Source organism: Cenococcum geophilum (genome assembly GCF_001692895.1).
Source record: "Cenococcum geophilum 1.58 unplaced genomic scaffold K441scaffold_32, whole genome shotgun sequence".
Lineage (NCBI taxonomy): Eukaryota > Fungi > Ascomycota > Dothideomycetes > Gloniales > Gloniaceae > Cenococcum > Cenococcum geophilum.
The window spans coordinates 818047-841820 of NW_027137590.1; the positions used below are offsets into that span (position 1 = coordinate 818047).

A 23774-nucleotide genomic window follows, 5' to 3' on the forward strand; every position below is an offset into this window, starting at 1 on the left:
CCGTTTTTATATTAACTACTATAAGCTAAATAACCTAACTCGCAAGGACCGCTATTCGCTGCCCCTACTTAATAAGACTCTAGCCCGAATAAGTAGAGCTAAGATCTTTACAAAGCTCGATATCCGCTAGGCCTTCTACTAAATTAGGATAGACCCCGGGTCTAAGGATTTTACTATATTTTAAACCCGTTACAGAACGTATAAATATAAAGGACTTCCTTTTAGACTTACTAACGGACTAGCTACGTACTAGCGGTATATAAACGATGTACTCTTTAACTACCTTAATGACTTCTATACGGCCTACCTAGATAATATTATAATTTACTCTAAGAATAAACTGGAACACAAGGAGCATGTCTATAAAGTCCTATAACGGCTCTATAAGGCTGGTCTCTAGGCCAATATTAAGAAGTTAGAGTTTAGTATTAAGCGTATAAAGTATCTAGGTTTTATTATTAGTATAAATGGAATTAAGGCTAACCTAGAGAAAACGGCCGTAATTAACTAGTAGGCACCCCCATGGACCATAAAGGGGGTATAATTATTTTTAGGTTGCTGTAACTTCTACTAACGCTTTATTAAGAACTACAGCAGGATTGCCTGGCCTCTTAACTGTCTTACTAGGAAAGACCAGCCCTTCTATTTTAACGCTATATATATATAGGCCTTTAATGAGCTTAAAAAACGGCTGGTATCGGCTCCCTTACTTGCCTATTTTAACCCAGAACGGCCCTTAATACTAAAAACTAATACCTTAGATAGCGCGATAGCCAGTGTTTTTTCCTAGAAGTAACTAGACGGAGAATAGCACCCTATTGCATACTATTTAAAGACTATATGTTAGGCCATAGAGACGCACTAGCCGTAACCGGCTTAGCGCAGGCAAAGCGCAGGCGAGGCGCCTATAAAACGTAGTCACCCCACATTAGAGAACAGCAGAATTTAGTTCTATAGTTCTACTTTATTAAGAACCAGAAACTCTTTGCATCCCGCTACTATTATTACGTTACTATATACCCTAAGAACCTTAGCGTCCTAACAGTACTAAATTCTCATCCCTTTTTAGGGGTAGTGGCCCAACAACACAGCGGTCTACTAAGGCCACGACTACGTAACGGCAACCCTCTGTCAAGAAGACGACCTATATTTATCAACTATATCGCAGCCTATTGACCTAATGGCGAGACGTGGGCGTACTAGCGTAGTGCATACTACTAAGCCTGGGGATCGGCCCTAGGATAATATAGGCGAACCTATATCGTCCCAGATAGAACTAGAAGCTACAGATAAAGGAAATATATAGGAAAAAATACAACGGCTAGAAAACAAGAAGCTACAACTCCTAGAGCAAGGAAAACTATACTTACTTAGGAAAAAGGTGGAAGTGCTAAGACGGCATTAACGCGGCAAGGCGACGTCAACTCCCGTTCTTAACCCAGATCTATAACCTCAAACTATTCCATTAAAGTACTTAGATGGTAGCTAGATACGTCTAAATCTTAAGCAAAAGGCTACTAATATAATAGGCACTCTGTTAAAACGGGCCGTTAAAATAGAGAAGATTGCTCTGTATTATAGTAAGACTATATAAAAGCACTAAGACTTCCGCGATAGCTTAAAGCTAGCGTTCCGCCTAGAGCACGACGGCTTCGCGGATAAGGATACTAAAGTTGCGTTTACTATATAATATATAAAGGGAACTAACCGAACCCTTTAGCTGTAGTATAAAGATAACTACCTAAATATATAGTTTACCTAAAAGGAGCTAATGGAATTCCTAATTAACTAAATTAAAAGTCCTATTAATTAAGAACTCTATATAGCCCTAATATATATAAGGGCAATATAATAAACCAATTAACCTATAAACGAGTTTACTACTTACCTAACCTCCTTAAAAGTATAAATTAATCCTCCCTATAATGCAAAGCATCTAATAATATATCTATTCGCGAAGCTATGGCTAGAGCTACGGCTTACGGTTACTAACTATTAGGAGTTTTTATAAACTTAAGATTAGCTAGTTTCCCTAGCTACCCTATTAAAGGAAAACTAGAAGAGCGCAAGCGCCTTATAGGCTAGAAGCAATAGGCGCGCCGCGAACTTAAATATAAAGACTACCCTATTAGGTAACTTAGGGAGAGTAGACTCTAAAACCACCGCTAGTAACGTAACGGTGGGGTAAAGTAGTACTGCTAGGGGTTTAACCTAACCCAAAGGGAACTACAAAAATTGTGGCAAGCTAGAATATTAGTGGCGACAGTGCCCGGAGCTATAATAGTACTAGCCGTAGTCAAGCAGCGTAAACGCCATCTCAACGCTAGAAAAAGGTAGGCGCCCTCGGAGCCCCTTATACCTATAGGGTGTAAGCTACTACTAGATTATAAGGAAGCTATTACTATCTTAGGAGAAGTCCTATTTAAGTAAATTTAGAAGGAGACCTTAGTAATGCTTAATCTCGGCGCCGAAGTAAATATAATTAATTAGCAATTCGTAATAGAGTGTAACTTTAAAATACTAGATACAGAATTGGCTACCTACTCCTAGTTAAATAAAACTTAGGCATATTACTATAAAGCCTATAAGGTACTATTAAGAATAAAGGACAGCTAGGGCAGAATAAGGGAAGTAACCCTTATCTATTATAGAATGGCTAACGCATCCCCTACTATTACCCTAGGTATGCCGGGGTTAAAGAAGGCCCGACTTCTTATTAACTATAAGGCGAAGGCGTGGCAATAGAAGCTAGACGGCTCGTCCCTATTGCTATAAACCCCTAAGGGTTTCGCGAAGTCTCTTTAGAGGGAATCTAGGGTCTTCGCCCTAGTAATTGCTAGATTAATACCTAGTAAATAAGACAACGGCAGCTTACCAGTCTTTTCCCCACAGTTAAAAGAAGCTAGTAATGTCTTCTTATATAAGGAAGCAGGAAAGCTACCCTAACACCACTAGGGCGACCATGCTATTAACCTAGAAGAGGGACAAGAGGTCCTATATAGACCGCTCTATAACCTCTTAGTTAAGGAGCTAAAGGTACTAAAGGAGTACTTAGACAACGCCTTAGCTAAAGGCTAAATCTAACCAAGTACTAGTCCCGTAGGGGCACCTATCCTATTTATACCTAAAAAAAATAGAAAGCTGCGGCTCTATATAAACTATAAAGGCCTTAACAAGGTAACGATTAAGAATTATCTCGCACTACTATTAATTAGTAAGACCTTAGACCGCTTAGCAGGTTCTAAAATCTTTACTAAGTTGGACCTAACGAATGCGTACTACCGCCTTCGTATCCGTCAGGGCAATAAGTAAAAGACGGCGTTCCGCACGCGTTACGGCCACTTTAAGTATTTAGTTTTACCTTTTAGGCTAACTAATAGACCAGCAACCTTTTAGGGCTATATTAATTGGGCCTTATTAGGACTAGTAGACGTCTTTTATATAGTCTACCTTAATAATATTCTAATTTTCTCTAAAAATCCAGAGGAACACTAGTACTACGTACTAGAAGTACTATATAGGTTGCGGTAATATCAACTATATACAAACCTTAAGAAGTATAGGTTTAGCGTATAAGAGGTTAAGTTCCTAGGATATATTATTAGTCCTAAAGGCGTAGCGATAGATCCTAGCCGGGTAGAAGCCATTACCTAGTAGGAGAGCCCTTAATCCTATAGGGATGTCCAGGTCTTCCTAAGTTTTGCTAACTTCTATTGCCGGTTTATCTATAAGTACTTTATTATTGCAAAGCCTATTACTAATCTCCTTAAGGGAGTAAAGAACGGCCGTAAAGCTAGGCCTCTTAGCTAGCCTAAAGAGGCGGAGTAGGCAATGCGCCGGCTCTGCGACGCCTTTATAATAGCGCCGCTCCTATAATACTATACGCCGGGCTTACTAACCCAGTTAGAGACTAATACCTCTATATAAGGCCTAGCAGTAATTATATTACAGCTATTTAAAGATAGCCTTTAGTATCCAATAGCCTTCTAGTCTAGAAAGCTTTCGCCAGTAAAGCGTAATTATAAGACCTATAATTAGGAGCTACTAGCTATCGTAAAGGCTTTTAAGCATTAGAGACACTATATTAAGGGGCTATTAAGCCACCTAGAAGTGCTTATAGACTATAATAATCTAAAGGGTTTTATAAAAGTAAAAGCCCTTAATAAACGGCAAGCCAGATAGGCTATAGCATTAGCTGCCTATGACTTTGTTATTAAGCATAGGGCGGGAAAAATAAACCCCGCAGACGCGCCGTCGAGGCGACCCCTAGGCGTAGGGGGTCCGCTAGAAGAAGACACTATACTACTATTACTTTAAAGGACTTTAGAAATATAGGGTTACTAACCTAAAATAAAAGTCCTATTAGGTGTATAAGAAAGCAAGCCTTCTATAGAGGTATTATTTCTACAGCTATAAGCCAGCAACTTAACGGCGGTACGCCTAGGCTATGTAGCATTATAGTTTAACTAGGTAACCTACATGTATACTGTTAAGCAGCGCGTAATAAGGACCTAGGTTAGAGAAGTAAGTACTTAAGAGAGTACTTGCGAGTCCAGTACGGAAACAGTCGTTAAGCTTATTAAAGGACTTTAGACTAAAGATAACTTTATACTATAAAAACGCAGTAATAGTATAGATACTGTAAGACACCGTTAACGCGCCCGCTCAAAGCCAGTGTGGTAGTTTAATTCCGCTAGACTACTTTGTTACTATAGGAGGCTATATATACCCCTAGACCCAGCAGTTTATATAGAACTCCTATAAATCCACCACAATAATGCCCTAGCTGGGCACTTTAGTAAGAAAAAGACTCTAAATCTACTCTCGCGTAAGTACTACTGGCCTAGTATAAATACGGACATTATAAACTATATCTCTACTTATAATTTATGCCAATATATACATGCGCCTTAATATCGCCCTTATAGCGAGCTTTAAGCGCTGCCTTGCCCGGACTAGCTATGGTAGGAGATTATAATAGACTTTATTATAGGCCTACCGCCTAGTAAATAAGGCGATAAGGTATATAACGCAATATATATAATAGTTAACTGCTATACTAAGATGGCCTTATATCTGCCTATAGTAAAAACTATTACTACAACTAAACTCGCGGATCTCTTTCTTAACGAAGTAGTACGCCGTTTTGGAACCCCTAGGGGGATTATATCTAATCGCGGCAGTATCTTCACTAGTAAGTTCTAGTTAGAGCTATACTTTACTACGAAGATAAAACGTAGGCTAAGTACGGCCTTTTACCCACAAATGGACGAGCTGTAACGGCGCTATCGCACGTTACCTGCCAAATTCTGCTATATTCTGCCGACCTGCGATTGGCCCGCCTAAAGCTAGCGCCTTGGCGGCTTACCCTACATATTTGTTTACATTGGTCCTAGCGACCCCTTTTCCTTCTCTTTAGCTTAGTATCTTCGTAATATAGTATTCGTTTAAGCTTCGGTTTAGAGGCATTTGTTTAAGCCGTGATATTATACTAAGCTCTCCCTACCTTGCCTAGGAAGGCCTTAATAATATCCTACCCTAAAGAAACTTCGTCTGTAATAACATATTAACGCGCTATACTTAGACACTAAAACAACTCTATATTGCCTGGGAAGGCCTGGATAATATCCTACCTTATAAGCCAGACAGGACTGGACCTGTACCCCTGGAATTAAAACTAAAGTATATAATACCGACAAACCTTAGGAAGCTAACGATGGCACCTAAAGCAAGCTTATTTAAGAGAGCTGCCTCTACCTAAGAGGAACCTGAGATCCAATTAGGATTAGAAATTAAAGATAATAATAATGTCATAGGCATACGCGAGCAGATTCGCGCCCTCGCAGCCAGCCAGGAAGCCAATCGTCTTAAAGTAAGAAATATATAAGAGACCCTATAAAAGATCCTAGAAAGCCTTGCGGCCCTATAAAATAGCCTAGCTTCCCCTTCTTAAAGCCCTAGCTGACCTATTCACTCTACTAAATATAATACACTAGGGAGTATAAATATAATAATAAAGCAATTAAAGTCCGTTAAGCTCCCTAACCCCCTACCACTATCCGACGGGATAGACCCTACCTTTAAGAATTAGAGGATTTAAGTATAAGGAAAGCTCCGCGTTAACTATAACTATTTCCTTTCTAAAGAAGCTAAAATACTCTACCTCTTTAGTTAAACTACTGGGGACGCCCAACGGCACCTTTAAGCTAAGTTTAAGGACGACTTCCCTATCTAATTTATATCTATTAACGAGATAATACGGCACCTAGCGGCTATTTATATTAACCCAAATAAAGTATAGGATGCCTATTATAACTATAATTACCTAATAATAAAACCGAACTAACCCTTTGCTAAATTCTAGACTTAATTCCTATACCTTACAGGAGAAGGCTAGGTTCCCCTTAAGAACTACTGATTAGACCTATATAATAAGCTAATAATCCAGCTATAAAAAAAGATCGCTATAACCTTAGATAACCTACTAACCTATAAAAAACTCGCAGCTTGTTGCCTATTATTAGACTTAGAACTAAAGCGGATTAACGCCTACCCTAATTAGCAGAAGCAACTCCGTAATAATTAGAACTTGCTAGCTATACCTATAAAAGCTAGAGCAGGAAGATAAGTTATAACTACTCTTATACTAAAGGCGGTTATAACTACGCACCGGCGAGCCTTACCCGACTAGCTACGTACCACGCCATTAACTAGTATTCGCCGTAATACTCCGATTAACCCTGCCTTAGCCACGTGCTTTAACTGTAAAAAGTAAAGTTACTTTATCTTATTTTGCCCGGAGCTAAAGGATATAGGCAATATTAAGGAGATAGAGGAAGGAGAAACGTCCGATAAGTTAGGAAAAGAAGAACCCTAGGGAAAGACTCCCCCCTAGGGTACCCTATTGATCTTAAAGAGATTAATCTTAGTTAGTTAATGGGTGGAAAGCATTTTATAGTTCTATATATAGTATCTTAAAATAGATATAGAGTTAATATAACCGCCCTTATTAACACTGGAGTAAATGGCTTCGCCTTTATAAATACTGCCTATATAAATAATGTTGCCAAGTTTTTAAATGCAGAAGCTATCTAACTAGAGAAGCCTGTTTAGGTAAAGGGCTATAACGGCTAAGCCGGTTAGCCCGTTACCCACGTCTTAAAGTTATATATCGCTCTTAACGGATAACGCTAATATGGTATCCCCTTTTGCATCCTAGACCTAGGGTCCTATAATATAATCCTTAGACGAAAATAGATGTCCTATTTTAATATTTAGTTAAACGTGTAAAAAAGACGGTTTATCTAGCTGGAGGATAGACTAAGGTTGCCCTCCTTTATTAGGGAGATCCGAACCAACTGTAAGACACTAGCTATAAGGGGTAACCCTACCTACCAGTAGGATGTCTAGGCCTGTGACCTAGCCTTTACTTAAGAGGACGCCCGCTATAAAGCTAGAAAGAACTCTATACTAATAAAAATACTCTTCTAAAGCGCTATGTTTAAAGAGGACTCTACGTATAGAAGTAGGACAGATAATAATATAGATAACGTCTAAATTATACAGATCTAACCGTTATAAAAAAGAACGTATTAATAGGATATAAGGGATAACCTCTGAAAGATGCAATAGGAGCTAAAAGGAGTAATAATAACATTAGTACCCTAGAAGTCCCTAAAGTTATATACGCCCCTATTATTAGTTAACCCCCCTACCATAGACATTACCGTAATTAGCGCTATAGCGTTCCACTTTAATATATACCGGAAGGACAATAAGGTCTTTATAACGAGCCTATATGAGATTAACTAAATTATTAATAATAGAGAGGAAAGGCTAGATAAGGAAACTAATAAGGAACTAGTTAAACGCCTTCTTTTTACCATTTATATAGGCTACAAGGATGCATTTTTAAAGGCGGCCTTAGATAAGTTACTCCCCTACCAGACGTATAATTATAAGATTTAATTAGAGGCCAATAACTCGCTAGGCTATAGCCCCCTCTACTATTAATTAATAGATAAGCTAAAAGTAATAAAGCAGTACTTAATTAATAACCTAGATAAAGGGTTTATTAAGCCAAGTTAAGCCCCTTTTGCTTCCCCTATTCTATTCGTAAAAAAGCCTAATAGAGGCCTTTATTTTTATATTAACTATTAAAAGCTAAACGCTATTACTTAAAAGGACTAGTATCCTATTCCTTTAATTAATAAGACCCTTACACGTCTAAGCTAGGTAAAAATCTTTACTAAACTTAATATCTGCCAAGCTTTTTACCGAATTAGGATAAACCCTATATCCGAAGATTTAACAACGTTCTATACCCGCTATAGTTCCTATAAATATAAAGTTCTTCCTTTTAGACTAATAAACGGACCAGCTATGTACTAAAGGTATATAAATAATATTCTTTTTAATTACCTTAACGAATTCTACACGGCATACCTAGACGACATTCTTATATACTTAGACGACGAACTTAAGTATTAAGTTTATGTTAAGAAGGTCCTAGAGAGGCTACGGAACATAGGCTTATAAGTCGATATTAAGAAATACGAGTTTAGGGTAAAACGTATAAAATACCTTGGGTTTATTGTAACTACGGAAGGAATTAAGGTTAACCTTAAGAAGGTAAAGGTAATCCATAACTAGAAGCCCCCTTATATAGTAAAAGGAATCTAGTCCTTCCTTAGTTTTTATAATTTCTACCGCTGGTTTATCCGTGACTATAGAATTATAGTAAAACCTCTTGTATGACTAACTAGAAAGGATATACCTTTTATTTTTAATAATAGCTATATAGAGGCCTTTAAAGAGGTAAAGGATCGGCTTATTTCTTCTCTAATCCTTTATTACTATAACCTAGACCTTAAATTAATGCTAGAAACAGACGCCTCTAATAGGGTTATAGCGGGAATCCTATTATAGTTATATCTAGACGGCGAATAGTACCTTATAGCTTTCTTCTTAAAGATAATAGACCCAGCTAAGTATAACTATAAAGTATATAACAAAGAAATGCTAGCTATTATTTAATTACTCTCTTAATAGCGCGCAAAGCTTAAAGGTATAAACTCCCGGATTAAGATATATATAGATTATAAAGCCCTAGAGTACTTTATAACTATAAAGCAGCTTATAGGGCGATAAGCCTAGTAGGCCGAAATACTTTTTTAATTCTTCTTTACAATTATATATTATTCTAGTAAGTAAAACTCTAAGGCTAATACCCTAACCTAAAGAGAACAAGACGTAGGACCCTAGGATAAGCTAAAGACCCAATATTAGACGCGCGCCCTCCTTTATTTAGAATAGCTCGACCTACGGATTTTTAAGGAGCTAGACTTCTAGTAAAACGAGCTAGCACTAATAGAGGAGTCCTTAGATAAGCTAATAAGGCTAATTAACCGCCTCCTAACTGTAAACCGTACGGCTAACGCCTTAAGGGCCCTCCGCAAATAAGCCGTAAAAGAAGACCCCAATTTTAAGACAGAGGAAGGATTACTCCTATACTAGGAGCGGCTTATAGTCCCTAATATTAATAATCTACGGACTAAACTAATCTGTAAAGCTTATTACTAAGTCTCTACGGCATACCCTAGCAAGAATAAGACCCGTAAAATTATTAACTGCCGCTATTACTAGCCAAGAATAGTTGCGAATATTAATTAATATATACGGAACTGCGAAGACTACTAGAGAGCTATAATCCCACGGGATAAGACCCTAGGACTACTTAAGCTACTCCTAATACTAGAGCGCCCTTAGTAGTATATCTTTATAGACTTCTATAAACTACCTAGGGACCGTAATAAATACGATATAGTTATAGTTATAGTTAACCGCTTTAGTAAACGCCCGTTCTTAATTCTATATTATAAGAATATTAATGCTAAAGAGGTAGCCTAGCTATATATCTATTACGTTTACTAAATCTACAGACTATTAGATACTATTGTGTCTAATTATAGGCTATAGTTTATATCGGCCTTCTAAAATAAGTTTACCTAGATTTTAGGCATTAAGCTAAAGCTTTTTACGGCTTATTACCCCTAGATAGATAGTTAAACAGAGATTATAAATCAGTACCTGGACTAGAGGCTTAGGCCCTTTATTAACTATTTTTAGAATAACTAGTTTAAACTACTACCCTTAATAGACTACACGCAAGTAACCCTACCCCATAACTCTACAGGGTTTGCCCCAATTTAGCTAGAAATGGGATACTTACCCCGCATAAGCTTTAACTAAAAAAGGCTAGAAAAACCCTAAACTATATAAGAGAAGCTATTCTATACTAAGGCCTAATAGTATACTAAACAATTAGAGGAGGCCTAGACGGTAGCCCGCGAGAACCTAGAAAAAGCTTAGAGGTTAATAAAACAGTAGGCAAACAAACACCGTTAAGAGCCTAACTTTACCCCTAGCGATATAGTCTGGGTTATAATAAGGAATTAGAGGACTAAACAACCCAGCTATAAGCTGGATTACTAGATAGCAGGACCGTATAAGGTTCTTAAAAAGATAGGCAACTTATATAAGATAAAGCTCCTAGACTTAATTAGGGTTTACCCTATCTTCTTACTAGATAAGTTACGGAAAGCTATAAATAACCTATTACCTAGATAAAAGAACAAGCCTCCCCTACTAGTTTAAGTAAACGGTAATAATAAATGGGAGGTTAATAAAATACTGGCCTATAAGATAGTACGGGGAGCGCTAAAATACTATATTTAATGGAAGGGCTACAATTCTAACCCAACCTGGTACCCTACGTAGAACTTTATAGGCTGCCCCTAGAAGCTTAAAGAATTCTATAACTAATACCCTAATGCGCCTGGACCCCTAAAGTACCTAAACAAATAGATAGAATGCTAGCATAATAAAGATAATAAGTTACCGGAAGAATATAGGGATAAAAACGCCCCAAAGCCCTAATACAGCTATCTGCCAAATTCTGCCATATTCTGCTGTTTTCTGCTAGTACCGTAAAATTTCAGATGTCTAGGAACTTCGACCGCCAGTTAAAGTTGTTTAATTAGTCAGATCCGTGCTAAGACTTTTAGCGGCTACTCTTTCTAGCCTAGTGCTTCTACTTAGCCTACAATCGCCCTTTATACTTAGTTAGGACGGACTCGTATCTCCTTTATCTCCTTATCTTATATTTTTATAATCCTACGTTTATAAGCCTAGTGCTACCCTATTTTTTCTAACTAAGCCTAAGGGCAGGCTTTCTTTTAAAGAGGGGGGTGATGTAATGGCGCTATCGTACGTTACCTGCTAAATTTTACTATATTCTGCCGACCTGTGATTGGCCCGCCTAAAGCTAGCGCCTTGGCGGCTTACCCTATATATTTGTTTACATTGGTCCTAGCGACCCCTTTTCCTTCTCTTTAGCTTAGTATCTTCGTAATACAGCATTCGTTCAAGCTTCGGTTTAGAGGCATTTATTCAAGCCGTGACATGGGCAAATAGAACGCCAGAACTAAACCCTAGAGTATTACCTCTATATGTTTTATAACAAAAAGTAAAGTAACTAGGCAGGCCTTTTATTACTAGCTGAATTCGCCTATAATAATGCTAAATATAGTATAATAGGTATAAGCCCGTTTTATACCTGCTATAGGTTTTACCTATATCTAGAATACGAGGTCTAGACAAACGATAGTAGTTCTATTCTAGCCGCCTCTAAGAGGATTAAAAGAATATCCCTTAAACGCGAAGCGCTAGCGAAACGCTAAGAGCACGCCGCCAAGGCGTAGGCGAAATACTATAATCGTTATTACTAACTATAGGTATATAAAGTAGGGGATCTAGTCTTACTATTGACTAAGAACCTTAAACTAAAAAGGCTAAATAAGAAACTTATAGCACGCTTTATTAGACCTTTTAGTATAGCTAAACTAGTTAAAAAGTAAGCATACCAACTATATCTACCTACGTCTTACCGTATCTACCTAGTATTTTATATTAGCTTACTAGAGCTATATAAATAATATAAGGGCACTACTAGAGACCCTCTACTAGGGCCTATTAAGCTAGATAATTAAGCGGACTAAGAGGACTAATATAAGGTAGAAGAAGTATATAAAAGGAAGGGATATAACTAGACCCTACAGTACTTAGTTAAGTAAAAAGGCTAGCTAAAAGAATATAATAAATAGGTCCTAGTAAAAGATATTAATAAGGACGTAAAGGAGATATATAATAGTTACTTTACCCTAAGGGGCAAACAGAAAAGAAAGTAGGTAGAAAAATAAAAAACTTTTAATTATAACTAAGGTTACGCCCTATTAGCGGGGCGACGACAGAACGACGGCGAAGTAATGGTAGTACGCTAATAGAAATATAGATACTCTATAGCTCTAACAAATCCCCCCTCTCCTCCCCTCCTTCCTTTTTCTCCTCCTCTCCCCCCTTATTCTCCTCCTCCTCTCCCTCCTCCTTATCCTCCTTATCCCTTATAATGGGAGGTATATTGGCCTATAAGTACTATTAGTATACGCTATAACAGCGAAATACCTACGCTATGACACGTACTAAAGCGCGTATTATATTAAGAATTCCTTTAAGAGTATAACGGATGGCCTGTAATTCCTACACTTAGAGTAGGGAAAAGTCTTCGCCCTTTAGACGCTGGTGGAGACCGTGCTTAGCGCCGGTGCGTACTAAGGCCTCGATATCCTTCATAAAGGACTTTTAGACGGCAGTAACGCGAGCGTTAAGGTTAGCCGTATCTCCGCTAGTAACCCGCTAGCGCTTAGCCCTATTAATGAGGGTAAGTAGCTTATTTAGGCGGCTATAGAAGGCCTTAGGGACCTAGTCTATTAGCTATTAAAACCTAAACTAACGCACTTAGACTTACTAGTTGGTATGACTTATTTAGTTATCGGCAGTACCCGCAATTACAGTTAGCCTACTTACCGTAAGTAGTCCACCCAGTAGTAGCTACGCGCTTGGCGTAGCGGAGGCAAATTAGTTTAAGTAAGGCTGGGGGAGCACCTTGCAAGCAATAAGGAAGCTTAGACGGCATCTAGTAGGGTTAGCGACAGCTATAAGCTAGTATAAAGAATATTTACGGAAGGCTCGCCAACAGGCGGACCGGCGGCGCTACGCTTGCGATTTATAATTAATTAGAAGTTAAGAAGACGGCGAGTCGCAAACTAAACGAATCGAAATTAAATAGGAAGGGAAATCTAGTGTCCTACCTTAGTGGGAACTCCTACCTTTATAGATCTCTACAAGGTCCTATTATTACATTATCCTATTATTATATTGTCCTATCGTTACATTATCTAATTCACTTAAATTTGTTAAAAACTTTTTATTTAGAGAAGGGCAATAATAGCGTTAGCTAAGGACAGCCGCTTAAGAAGGGGGGGGCAATTATTAGGCCATAGAGACGCACTAGCCGTAACTGGCTTAGCGCAGGCGAAGCGCAGGCGAGGCGCCTACAAAACGTAGTCGCCCCGTATTAGAGAATAGCAGAATTCAGTTCTACAGTTCTACTTCATCAAAAACCAGAAACTCTTTGCATCCCGCTACTGTTGTCACGTTACTACATGCCCTAAGGACCTTGGCGTCCTAATACTATAATAGATGCCAAACTAAACTACTACATCCATGATAAAGAAATGCTAGCTATTATCTTTAGCTTTTAGCACTAGCGTGTACAGCTAAAGGGGACCCCTAAGCCTATTAAGGTAGTTTTGGATTATAAGGCCCTAGAATACTTTATAACAACTAAGGCCCTTACGGCCCGGCAGGCACGCTAAGCGGATATCCTATCTTAGTTTAACTTCTTAATTATATATAGACTAGGCGCTACGAACCGTGTGGATGCTTTTACTAGGCGTGAATAAGACCTAGGTAACCAGACGGCTATAAAGATCTTATTATAGACCTAGACACTACTACGACCGAAATACCTTAACCCCTAGATATAGGCAGAACTAAGTATAGACTCCTTAGGCGCCGAGATGTATCCTATTAAACCCTTAGGATTTAACTTTATTAATAAACTACTACAGGTAAACCGAACGGCCCCCTCTCTATAGGAGTACCGTAAAAAGGCAAAGAACATTGCCAGCCTATAGTCCCTTAAAAACGGACTACTTAAGCACTAGGAACGGCTAGTAGTAGCTAAGAAATAGAACTTACGGACCCGGCTTATTGCCGAAGCTTATACCTAGGTCTCTACGGCCCACCCTAGAAAGAATAAGACCCGTAAAATTATTAGTAACCGATACTACTGGCCTAGAATAGTTACGGATATCGACCGCTATATACGGAACTATAACGACTGCCGTAGGTTTATAATTTTATAGGATAAAACCCTAGGATTATTAAAGCTACTCCTAATACTAGAACGCCCCTAGCAGTATATCTCTATAGACTTCTATAAACTGCCTCTAGACCGTAATAGATACGATATAGTTATAATTCTAGTTAACCGCTTTAGCAAGCGCCCGTTCTTAATTCCCTACTATAAGAATATTAATGCTAAAGAGGCGGCCTAACTATATATCTACTATGTTTACCGAATTTACGGACTACTAAATACTATTGTATCCAATTACGGGCCGCAGTTTATATCGGCCTTTTAGAACGAGTTTACCCGGATCTTAGGCATTAGGCTAAAGCTTTCTACGGCATACTACCCCTAGATAGACGGTTAGACGGAGATTATAAACTAATATTTAGACCAGAGACTCCGGCCTTTTATTAACTACTTTTAGGATAACTAGGCTAAACTACTACCCCTAATAGACTATACCCAAGCGACCCTACCCCACAACTTTACTAGATTTGCCCCTATTTAACTAGAAATAGGCTACTTACCCCATATAAGCTTTAACTAGAAAAGACTAGAAGGACCCTAGACTATATATAAGAAACTATCCCATAAGGAAGCCTAGTAGTACGCTAAGCGCTTAGAAGAAGCCTAGACGGTAGCCCGCATAAACCTATAAAAGGCCTAGAAATTAATGGAATAGTAGGTAAATAGGTATAGGCGCAAGCCTAACTTTACCGTAGGTAATATGGTCTAGGTTATAATAAAGAACTAGAAAATAGAACGGCCTAGCCGTAAGCTGGACTATAAGATGGTAGGACTATATAAGATTCTTAATAAAGTAGGCAACTCGTACAAGGTTAAACTCCTGGATTTAATTAAGGTCCACCCTGTCTTCTTACTAGATAAGCTACAAAAGGCTATAAACAACCTATTACCTAGATAAAAGAATAAACCGCCCCTACCGATTTAAGTTAACGGCGACGATGAATAGGAAATTAAAGAAATACTGGCCTATAAACTTATAAAGGGAACGCTAAAGTATTATATTAGTTGGAAAGGATATAACCTAGACCCTACTTAGTACCCCACATAGAACTTTATAGGTAGTCCCTATAAGCTTTAGGAGTTCTATAGCCGTTACCCTAATAAACCTAGACCGCCAAAATACCTAGATAAATGGATGGAATACTAGCATAATAAAGACAATAAGTTACCAGAAGAGCATAAAGATAGGAACGCCCTATGGGTATAGTACGGACTATAAAGCCTAAGGGCAGGCTTTTTCGGAGGGGGGGGTAATGTTACGGCACTGGCAAACTGCCGTTAGATTGCCGCAAATTGCCGTCACGTAACCAGAGGATTGTACATAACTTTGAGCGGCGCTGCTACTCTTCTCCTTTCCTTTCTCTAGCTTTGGATCCTCGTTTATAGACTACCAATCGTACAGGCTTGCGCGTCCCTCTTGCCGTGCTTATGCCTCGATTGACTGAGTTGCTAACACTGGGTCTCCTCTCTTTTTTACTATTTTTATTTTATTTTATAGTATCTTATATAAGGAGAAGTATAAATAAAGAGGGTATAAATTATTAAGAAAGCTAAGGATATTAGTAGAATTCCCTACAGGTATAATTACTCGCTTATTTAGCGAGGTTTATCAAAAAAATCGATCGATATAATAATGATATGATATGATATCACTTATCGTATCAATCTAATCGATAACGATTTTCGCCCACCCTGCGAGTCCTTCCTCCCGGCAGCGGTCGACATATACAAGACTGCCTTCTATCTCCGTGAGCGAGCAGCACACTCCCGAGAGTGGCCTTCATAAACATTCAAACATCCTAAATTCTACAAGCAGCTCAATCAGCTCAATCAGAACCTCCATTCTCGATTTCTCGAGCAGATCATCTCAGGCTTTTCGCAGAGTACCCGTCAGCTCGAAAAGTCACGCCACTTGCTAATCTTCCATTCATGTATTGCAACTACCGCCTATCTGAGTCCTGGATATTAAGCTAACGCTTAAAATAACTCTACTGAAACCCATTGGATCCAGATCGTCATAATCTGGATACATCGACTCACGCTCCATCCATTGGTTAAGTATCCCACCTCTGCGCTACAAGCTAACTGTCTGGCCTCTCATACTCCAATGCTACAACGGGAGCCGCCATCTCTTCTAAGAGGCCACGAAAAGTATGGTGAGGTCTGCGATCACCCCCAACTGCATTCGCAGAACGTCGAGTGAAGTCCATCTTTCAAGGCCCGATCCTCCGCATCGCACCAAACTCCCCTGTGTTTAACCTTGAAACGGCTCCAAATGTCATTTACGGATCCAAGCGGGTAAACGTGTGCAATTCGGAAAGGTACAAGACGGCGGGATGTGTGGCGGAGGCATATAACACTTTCAGCGAGACTGACAAGGAAGGCATGCGGTTAGACGGCACTGGATCAGCCCGGCATTCTCAGATAGTTCCTTGAAGGCAGTGGAGGAGTCCATGCTGAGATATATTGATATATTCTGTGACTTGTTGAAGCCTGCGGGTACTTAGAGTGGGAAGAAGAACGTGAACGTCCTGTCCACATGGCTGGGGTTTGATATCAAGGGCCATTTGGCATATGGAAGCCGCTTTCGGTGTATGGAGGACGAAGATAATCGTGCCTTGGCTAAATCTATGATAACTACGAGCAAGTTTGCTTACTGCAGCAGTGTCCTCTCCTAGACAAACTTAGAATGTCTACTTACTGATAACATCTCACTAGTCGTCATGTTTGCTGTCTCCTTGGCTTGCGCGATTCCTGATGAAGAATGGATTTGCTGAAATTATGAGTGGCAAAGCCGCCAGGGAAAGCATCCAACCAGTTAATTACGCAATCGACCAATTGGACCGGAGAATTGAAAAAGAGAAGGAATCACAAAGAGGAGAAAAAGATATTCCGAAGGACTTGATGCACTACCTTCTCAACAACATAGACCGCAAAACAGGCAGTCGGCCCGACCGAAGTGAGCTTAATTCCAGAAGTCTTAATATCATTAATGCTGGGGCAGATCCGTTTGCAGGTGTGCTTGCGGCAGCTTTCTTCTATCTATTGCATAATCAATGTGCACTACGCAAAGCAACGAAAGAAATCAGGGAAATGTTTAGTACTCCCTCAGAAATCTGCAGTGGGCCTAAGCTCAATTCTTGTGTCTATCTTCAAGCTTGTATACAGGAGACATTGCGTCTAGCACCACCAGCTCCCAGCCATCTTCCTCGCGAAGTCCTCCCGGGCGATATTGACGTCTACGGGACCACATTCCTGGTGGTATGGTGGTCGCCGTTCCCGCATACTCAATCCACCACAACATCGAATGCTACCCCGACCCGTAGTAATTCCGCCCAGAACGTTGGATTCCCTCGGAAAGCACCTCTAGAGAAAGTGTTGAGCTCGCTCATTGGACATTTTGTCCGTTTAGCTTAGGCATTTGCCGGTGTATTGGGAAGAATGTAGAGTATTTGGAGTTGAAACTCGTGCTGGCACATATTCTGCATCGCTTTGATATGCGGCTTGCAGCTACAGATATGAATTTAGGAGGCGGTAATCCAGATCTAGAGGGAGAGAGACATAGATTGGATGAGTTCCAATTGGTGGATTACATAGGAGTTGCGCGCAATGGGCCCGTGGGGACTTTAAGCTTGCTAAGACGGAGTGAACGTTTAAGGGGTCTTTTTGTCTTGATCTTGGAGGGCTCCACCATAGATCCAAAAACGAATTCGAATTGTTCAGTAAGAAATCCCCCTGATCCAATTTCCTCTGGCGAATTACGATTATAAGCTCGAAAACAACCCCTTCAGGGAATACTTGCACAGACTTTGAAGTCTTCATCTGATTGAGATATGCAAAGTGTCGAACGTTGAGGTCACTGTCAGGTACCACCTTATGACTCACACCCTGTTTCTATTACCTATTACCGACTGAGTGGCAATATCGACCTGGTGGCGATTGAGTAATAGCTCCAGAATAGTCGTCAGCGTCGTCGTCAGTCCTTTGCCCCGACCTCATGTATATAGAGAGCTTCTAGAGCTAGCTTCAATCGACAGAGTTCTTATGAGTGACTTGTCCGTCCGACACAAAGCTACCATTATTTGGTTAGGGGAGAATCTTGATATATTCGGACTCAGGTGGGGGCTGCTTGTCTGTTGGTATGCTGGACGTCTACCGTATCTTTATTGAGAGTAAAGCTCGATGGTTGAGGTAGCTAGTAGATCAAGGAGTGGTAGGTAGTCCGATATAACCGTTTATCTCAGGTCAGTAAATCAAACTTGGATTTCATACTTCAACCGTATTGTCATCCGCGGAACTTGCGCCTATTTAAATTCGTACCTAAGCCGATGTTGCAGCCGTATGTCACTATGTTAGTTGCAGCTTATGCCAGAGAGCCTCTTATCATTCCGGATAACAGGATTATTAACGCGTAGACCGCTTCGAGGCGGCTAATTAAGGCTGAAGATAGAAGTGTGCCCCCGAAAAAGCGCAGCACAGACTGGATCACGCAGTAGAGAGGGTATGAGAACTTGCGATCGGCTTGAAGCGGCGACTTGCAGTGTTTGGAATGAGGGCTCTTGTTCAGGAAGTCTTCGATTGGTAGGGATAGCGACTCGAGGTCTCTGGGTCGGCCCGTCTTGGTAGGAGAGGATAAGAGGGACGAGTTGTCGTGTCTTGTGACGAGTCCGCCTGCGATCCAGCGAATCTCCTGCAGCATAGACGACGAATCTGCGGATAGTGGTATGAGGTCTTCGAGTCGGCAAGTGGTAGTGTGAGACGGCGACTTGTGTCTACGGCGAGGTCGCGCTGTGTGACGCGACTGGTCGCACCCTAGGAGTGATTAAGGCTCGTCGACACTATCGACAGTCATCTAAACACCGTTTTATCGTGCCACCGACTAAACCAAATACTACGGCAAAGCCTTATATAGCTCAATATGTTAAAAGAAATTATTGTCGACATATGGTAGCGTCATACCATCTGGTGATCCATGCACTGGCAATATGATGTTCGTGATGACAAAAGTAAGAAGTGTCGTTGATTCAAGATCAGCGCATCGCTGCGTTTCTGGTCGGTTGCGATTGGTCCAGTTGCAGTCACTCGAAAATATTCAATTTTCAATTTTGGGAACACATCTTAACGCAAAAGTAAACAACATGCTCCATAGCTATTTCTCCTCCAGCATTGCAGATTAAGTGATGCAATGATATCGAAAAATGGGCTTCTTAAATCAGGTAAGTACACTTTCGCAATCTCGGAAATGCACTCAACAAACCAACGTTAACTGCCTTTCTGGCTCATTCTTCCCTGCGAACATGACCTTTATCCTCTTCACCTGCTCCACCTTCAGCTCCTTCCATACTTCCGTATGTCCTTTCAGCTTCTCCAGGCCTTGCTTTTCCAAATCTGCATTCACCCAGGTCAACAACTCGTCCACGTAGTCTACCTCCCTATCCTTTAGACTGTGAAATCTTTTGCCAAAGCCTTTTTCTTCCACTCTTTTCCTGTATTCCGCTCTCATAAAGCTCTCCTTAGGTAATTTAACCTTACTACTCAACACCTTCGCCACCACCATTGCCTGGAATTCGAATAGTGTAAATGTAGCTGTAAAATACGGGACACCCACGAAAATCAGCGTTGGATCTGGGATATAGAAGATATCTTTGTGAAGGTTATGACGTTGTGTGCCGTCAGTCACAAGGACTTTGTCATCTGCGAGGTGAACTGGCGTATTATCAGAGTGGAGGTAGCGTAGAAAAGGCAGGAAAACGTGATAGCCAGTGCACAACACAATATGGTGGATGTCACAAAGCTTTTGCCCAGATTTCAGGATTATGGTAGTAGGAATGGATTCTGCTTCCGGCAGAGGGCCATCCGGGTGTGAATGTGAAAGATCGAAAGACTCAATCTCGCTAACTCTATTAGCATTTGACGGCAAGAGGCTTGAGGGGAGATCAAAAGCGCCATTTCGGTGGACTTGATATATTTCGTTCGCTACGGGACCGAGTTCGCGAGCGATATCCGTGGAAGATACGCTTGCACCCACTAGGACGACATTCTAAAGGTTGAAGATGGTTAGTCAGAGAGTTAGAATGGCGTGAAGTAGCTATTTAGTAGGATGTGACGTGCTTTTCCTTTGAATACGTCCGGCGTTCTGTATCCCTTCGAGTGCTGAACTCGACTGGGCCATCGCTTCTTCAACTCGCCTAACCCAGGGATATTTGGAACTCGAGCTGCATGATAATGACCGGAGGCAGCTATGACCGCATCAAATTCCTGAAAAACTTAGTCCTAAATTGCAGCTCCGGATGCGCATGCATACCCATATCGTCCTCCGCTTATATTTGCTTGCGGTACTACCACCACCGAGAGTGACCGTTTCCACCATCCATTTCCCACCACTCTTCTGAACATTCCTCACCTCGGTATCATATACCGTAATATTTTCTACTCCAGTCTTGCGAGAGGTGTCCTGTATGTATGTTTTCAAAACCGAATGACCGACAAAGTCGGGCGTTCCAGGTGGAAAGGCGTTTAGCGTTGTCTGTAACAACCTTGTGGGTACATTGTTGGTGAGGCCGATATAACAAGGTCTGTCCTAATACCATTTAATCAACTTGCTGTAGGACAAAAGGTAAACGCTTCAAATGCTACTTACCCGGGCGGAGAATGCTGGAGCCGTGCTATCTCTGACGGCTCCTCGGCGCTGTTCGTGCGAGTATCCATATATAGTCTATCCGCTTGCGATGCAAGAGTAGAAGGATACGCTGGCTCGATAGGCTTCCGTCCATCGTACACCCTATTTTACTCTTTGTTAGCAATTAAGTCACGATTAGCCGAAGGGAGCGTACCACACGCCGCCTGCAACACTCGATCTCTCAAACACGATCACATTTAGCCCTTCACTCTTAAGGTGAGCTGCGGTAGCGACACCACTGATACCTGCTCCAATGACCGCAATTCTCTTGGATGGGAATCGAGCCATTCTTCTGTTTGAAGTGCTTTCCGACTAGCAGTTCAAGATCAAATTTAATTTAAGGAATTTCAAACGCGGAAAGATTGGAATAGCTGCAAAAGATCGCGGATTATCCAAAGTAGAATGATTAATCAGCTAGTTGAGCATCCAGAGAAATACTTTCATCATGCAACATTACTCAATGGTATTCGTGCTTACCCTGACGAGAGGATAGTGATACAGTATTTGCAAGCGGCGATGGAGCTATCGGATATTAGAGAATAGAGTGATAGCGAAAGTGGGGACTAAGATCTGCAATACAAATCCTGGGGTCTTGCATCGTTCTTGAGTGGGTCAGTAGCATCGACTAGGTTAGATTCTCTACTACCTTAAGAGTTCCGCAAACGGATGAACTTCGGGTTTAGAAACAGCTTCTAAAGCTTCATGAAGTTGAGGAGCAAATTGATCTGATTCGACTGTTCGTCGCGAACATCATTAAGCTCTTAGATCAAGCAATTCGGACAGTGTAATCGTGGACCGTTGAGTGACCTCTCGAAATGCCGATTCTACGTGTCATGGATACTGCATCGAGTGACCGGAGATTATGTATGGCGTCATCTGAATCCCATATTGTCCAACTCCAGGGCCGATTAAAAGGCGGGGAATTTCAAATATGAAACGGAATAAGACCTCAGATAGGTAAGATGGTGTGGGGGCCTAGGGAAATAGTGATAAAGAGTATCCAACGATATACGACTATCCCAGTCGTCGATAAGGTAGAGAGCGTTGTAGAGTTGTGAAGCGCAATTGACTTACAGAATGATGTGATTAAGATTACCCCGCAACCAAAATAGTCACCTACGTGGAATAGAACAAGCTGACAAAACAATCGAGCCTTAGATTTTAGAATGCTTACGAGTAGAATAAATCCTATCGGGAATAGGTCAAACTGTGAGAATCTTTAAGAACTGTGACACCACCAAATGAAGAAAACATACTTGTGAGACCACAATGGCACCCGTAGCGCTTCCGATCTTGCCCTCAATAAAAGATACGGTCGCACCCAAAAAAGACACTTTGGGTCTTCCTGAAGCAGCTCGTAAACGTTTTGAAAAGGCAGGCATTGACCTCTCCGCTGGCTATCCATACCGGCCGGCAAAACCCATCTACTTGGACGACGTCTATAATGTTCGGGACCATGATCGCCCTTTCACCGACCCAGGTTCCCGTGCCGACCCGGCAAAGAAAGCCCTGTTGTCTGCTGCAACGGAGGTTATTCACTTGACCGCACATATCGGGACGGAAATCAAGGGCCTACAGCTGAAGGATCTTACAGATCAGCAGAAGGATGAACTTGGTCTTTTGATTGCGGAACGGAGCGTGGTGTTTTTCCGTGACCAAGAAATCACTCCTCAGGAGCAGAAGAAGCTTGGGGAATGGTTTGGAGAGATTGAAGTTCACGTAAGATGTGTCTCCAATTTCCGAACCTATGAAAACTGCTTTGTACTGATTGTGACCTCCCTATTAGCCGCAAGCTCCTTCAGTGCCAGGCGTTCCTGGAACTACGGTCATTTGGCCAGCATTACAGGCCACAGAAGTTGCGCCAAACTTCCGGAATCCAGGAGGCGCGAGCCGATGGCATACAGATCTTGTACACGAAAGACAGCCGGCCGGTAATCTTTCTTGCCCCTGATCTCGCCAGGACATGAGCTAATGGGAAAAAGGCGTGACCCACCTCTTTAATGATACCATACCATCCATAGGTGGAGACACTTTGTGGGCATCAGGCAAGTTACCAAAACATCCCAAATTATAGCGTGGTGACGCCTTTGACTTATAATGTCACAGGATATGCCGCTTATGAAAAGTTGTCTCCTGGTTTCCGAAAGTTGATTGACGGTAAAGAGGCTGTCTACCGTAGCGCACATCCGTACCTTGACCGCAATAATCCTACTGCTGGTCCAAAGTACATAGAACGTGTTCATCCATTGGTAAGAGCGCATCCGGCAACAGGCTGGAAGGCTCTTTGGGTGAACCGTGCTATGACTGTCCGCATCGCTGGATTGGATAAAGCGGAAAGTGATCTCATCCTTGGCTATTTGTATGACGTGTATGAAAGGAATGTCGATATCCAAGTCAGATTTAAGTGGACCCAAAACACGTCGGCCTTGTGGGATAATAGGTAAGACAGAAAGATTGAATGAGGAAGCGTATACAGCTAATAAAGGACAGAATAACCATCCACAATGCAAGTTGGGACTATGAAGGCAATGAGCCAAGACATGGAACGAGAGTCACAGCTTTAGCCGAGAAGCCATATTTTGATGAGAAGGCTCCGACGAGGCGCCAAGCACTTGGAATAGCAGGTCCTGATGAGTAGACGATATGATGAACGTAAAATTTGCATATGTACTAGGAGACATTAGGATATTTACACTTGAAGACAATAATAATGTTGCTACCTTTTCCATGCTTGTCTTTATAATAGCGCTTGAG

The 23774-nt window shown here is 41.0% G+C and overlaps 3 protein-coding genes across 3 annotated transcripts; 2 read left to right on the plus strand and 1 right to left on the minus strand.

Moving 5' to 3' along the window:
- Positions 1 to 17245: 17245 nt before the first annotated feature.
- On the plus strand, positions 17246 to 19061 carry K441DRAFT_688364 (cytochrome P450; the record flags this gene model as incomplete). The annotated part of the gene is made up of 3 exons (XM_067652179.1): positions 17246 to 17607; positions 17703 to 17958; positions 19038 to 19061. 3 exons carry the CDS (start codon positions 17246 to 17248, stop codon positions 19059 to 19061), a joined length of 642 nt encoding a protein of 213 aa, XP_067501934.1.
- A 528-nt stretch (positions 19062 to 19589) lies between these two features.
- On the minus strand, positions 19590 to 21308 carry K441DRAFT_688365 (FAD/NAD(P)-binding domain-containing protein; the record flags this gene model as incomplete). The annotated part of the gene is made up of 5 exons (XM_067652180.1): positions 19590 to 20381; positions 20453 to 20599; positions 20646 to 20916; positions 20982 to 21122; positions 21175 to 21308. 5 exons carry the CDS (start codon positions 21306 to 21308, stop codon positions 19590 to 19592), a joined length of 1485 nt encoding a protein of 494 aa, XP_067501935.1.
- A 981-nt stretch (positions 21309 to 22289) lies between these two features.
- Positions 22290 to 23658, plus strand: K441DRAFT_688366 (alpha-ketoglutarate-dependent taurine dioxygenase; the record flags this gene model as incomplete). Its single annotated transcript, XM_067652181.1, has 5 exons — positions 22290 to 22739; positions 22807 to 22951; positions 23003 to 23065; positions 23127 to 23460; positions 23511 to 23658. 5 exons carry the CDS (start codon positions 22290 to 22292, stop codon positions 23656 to 23658), a joined length of 1140 nt encoding a protein of 379 aa, XP_067501936.1.
- Between the last annotated feature and the right edge of the window lie 116 nt (positions 23659 to 23774).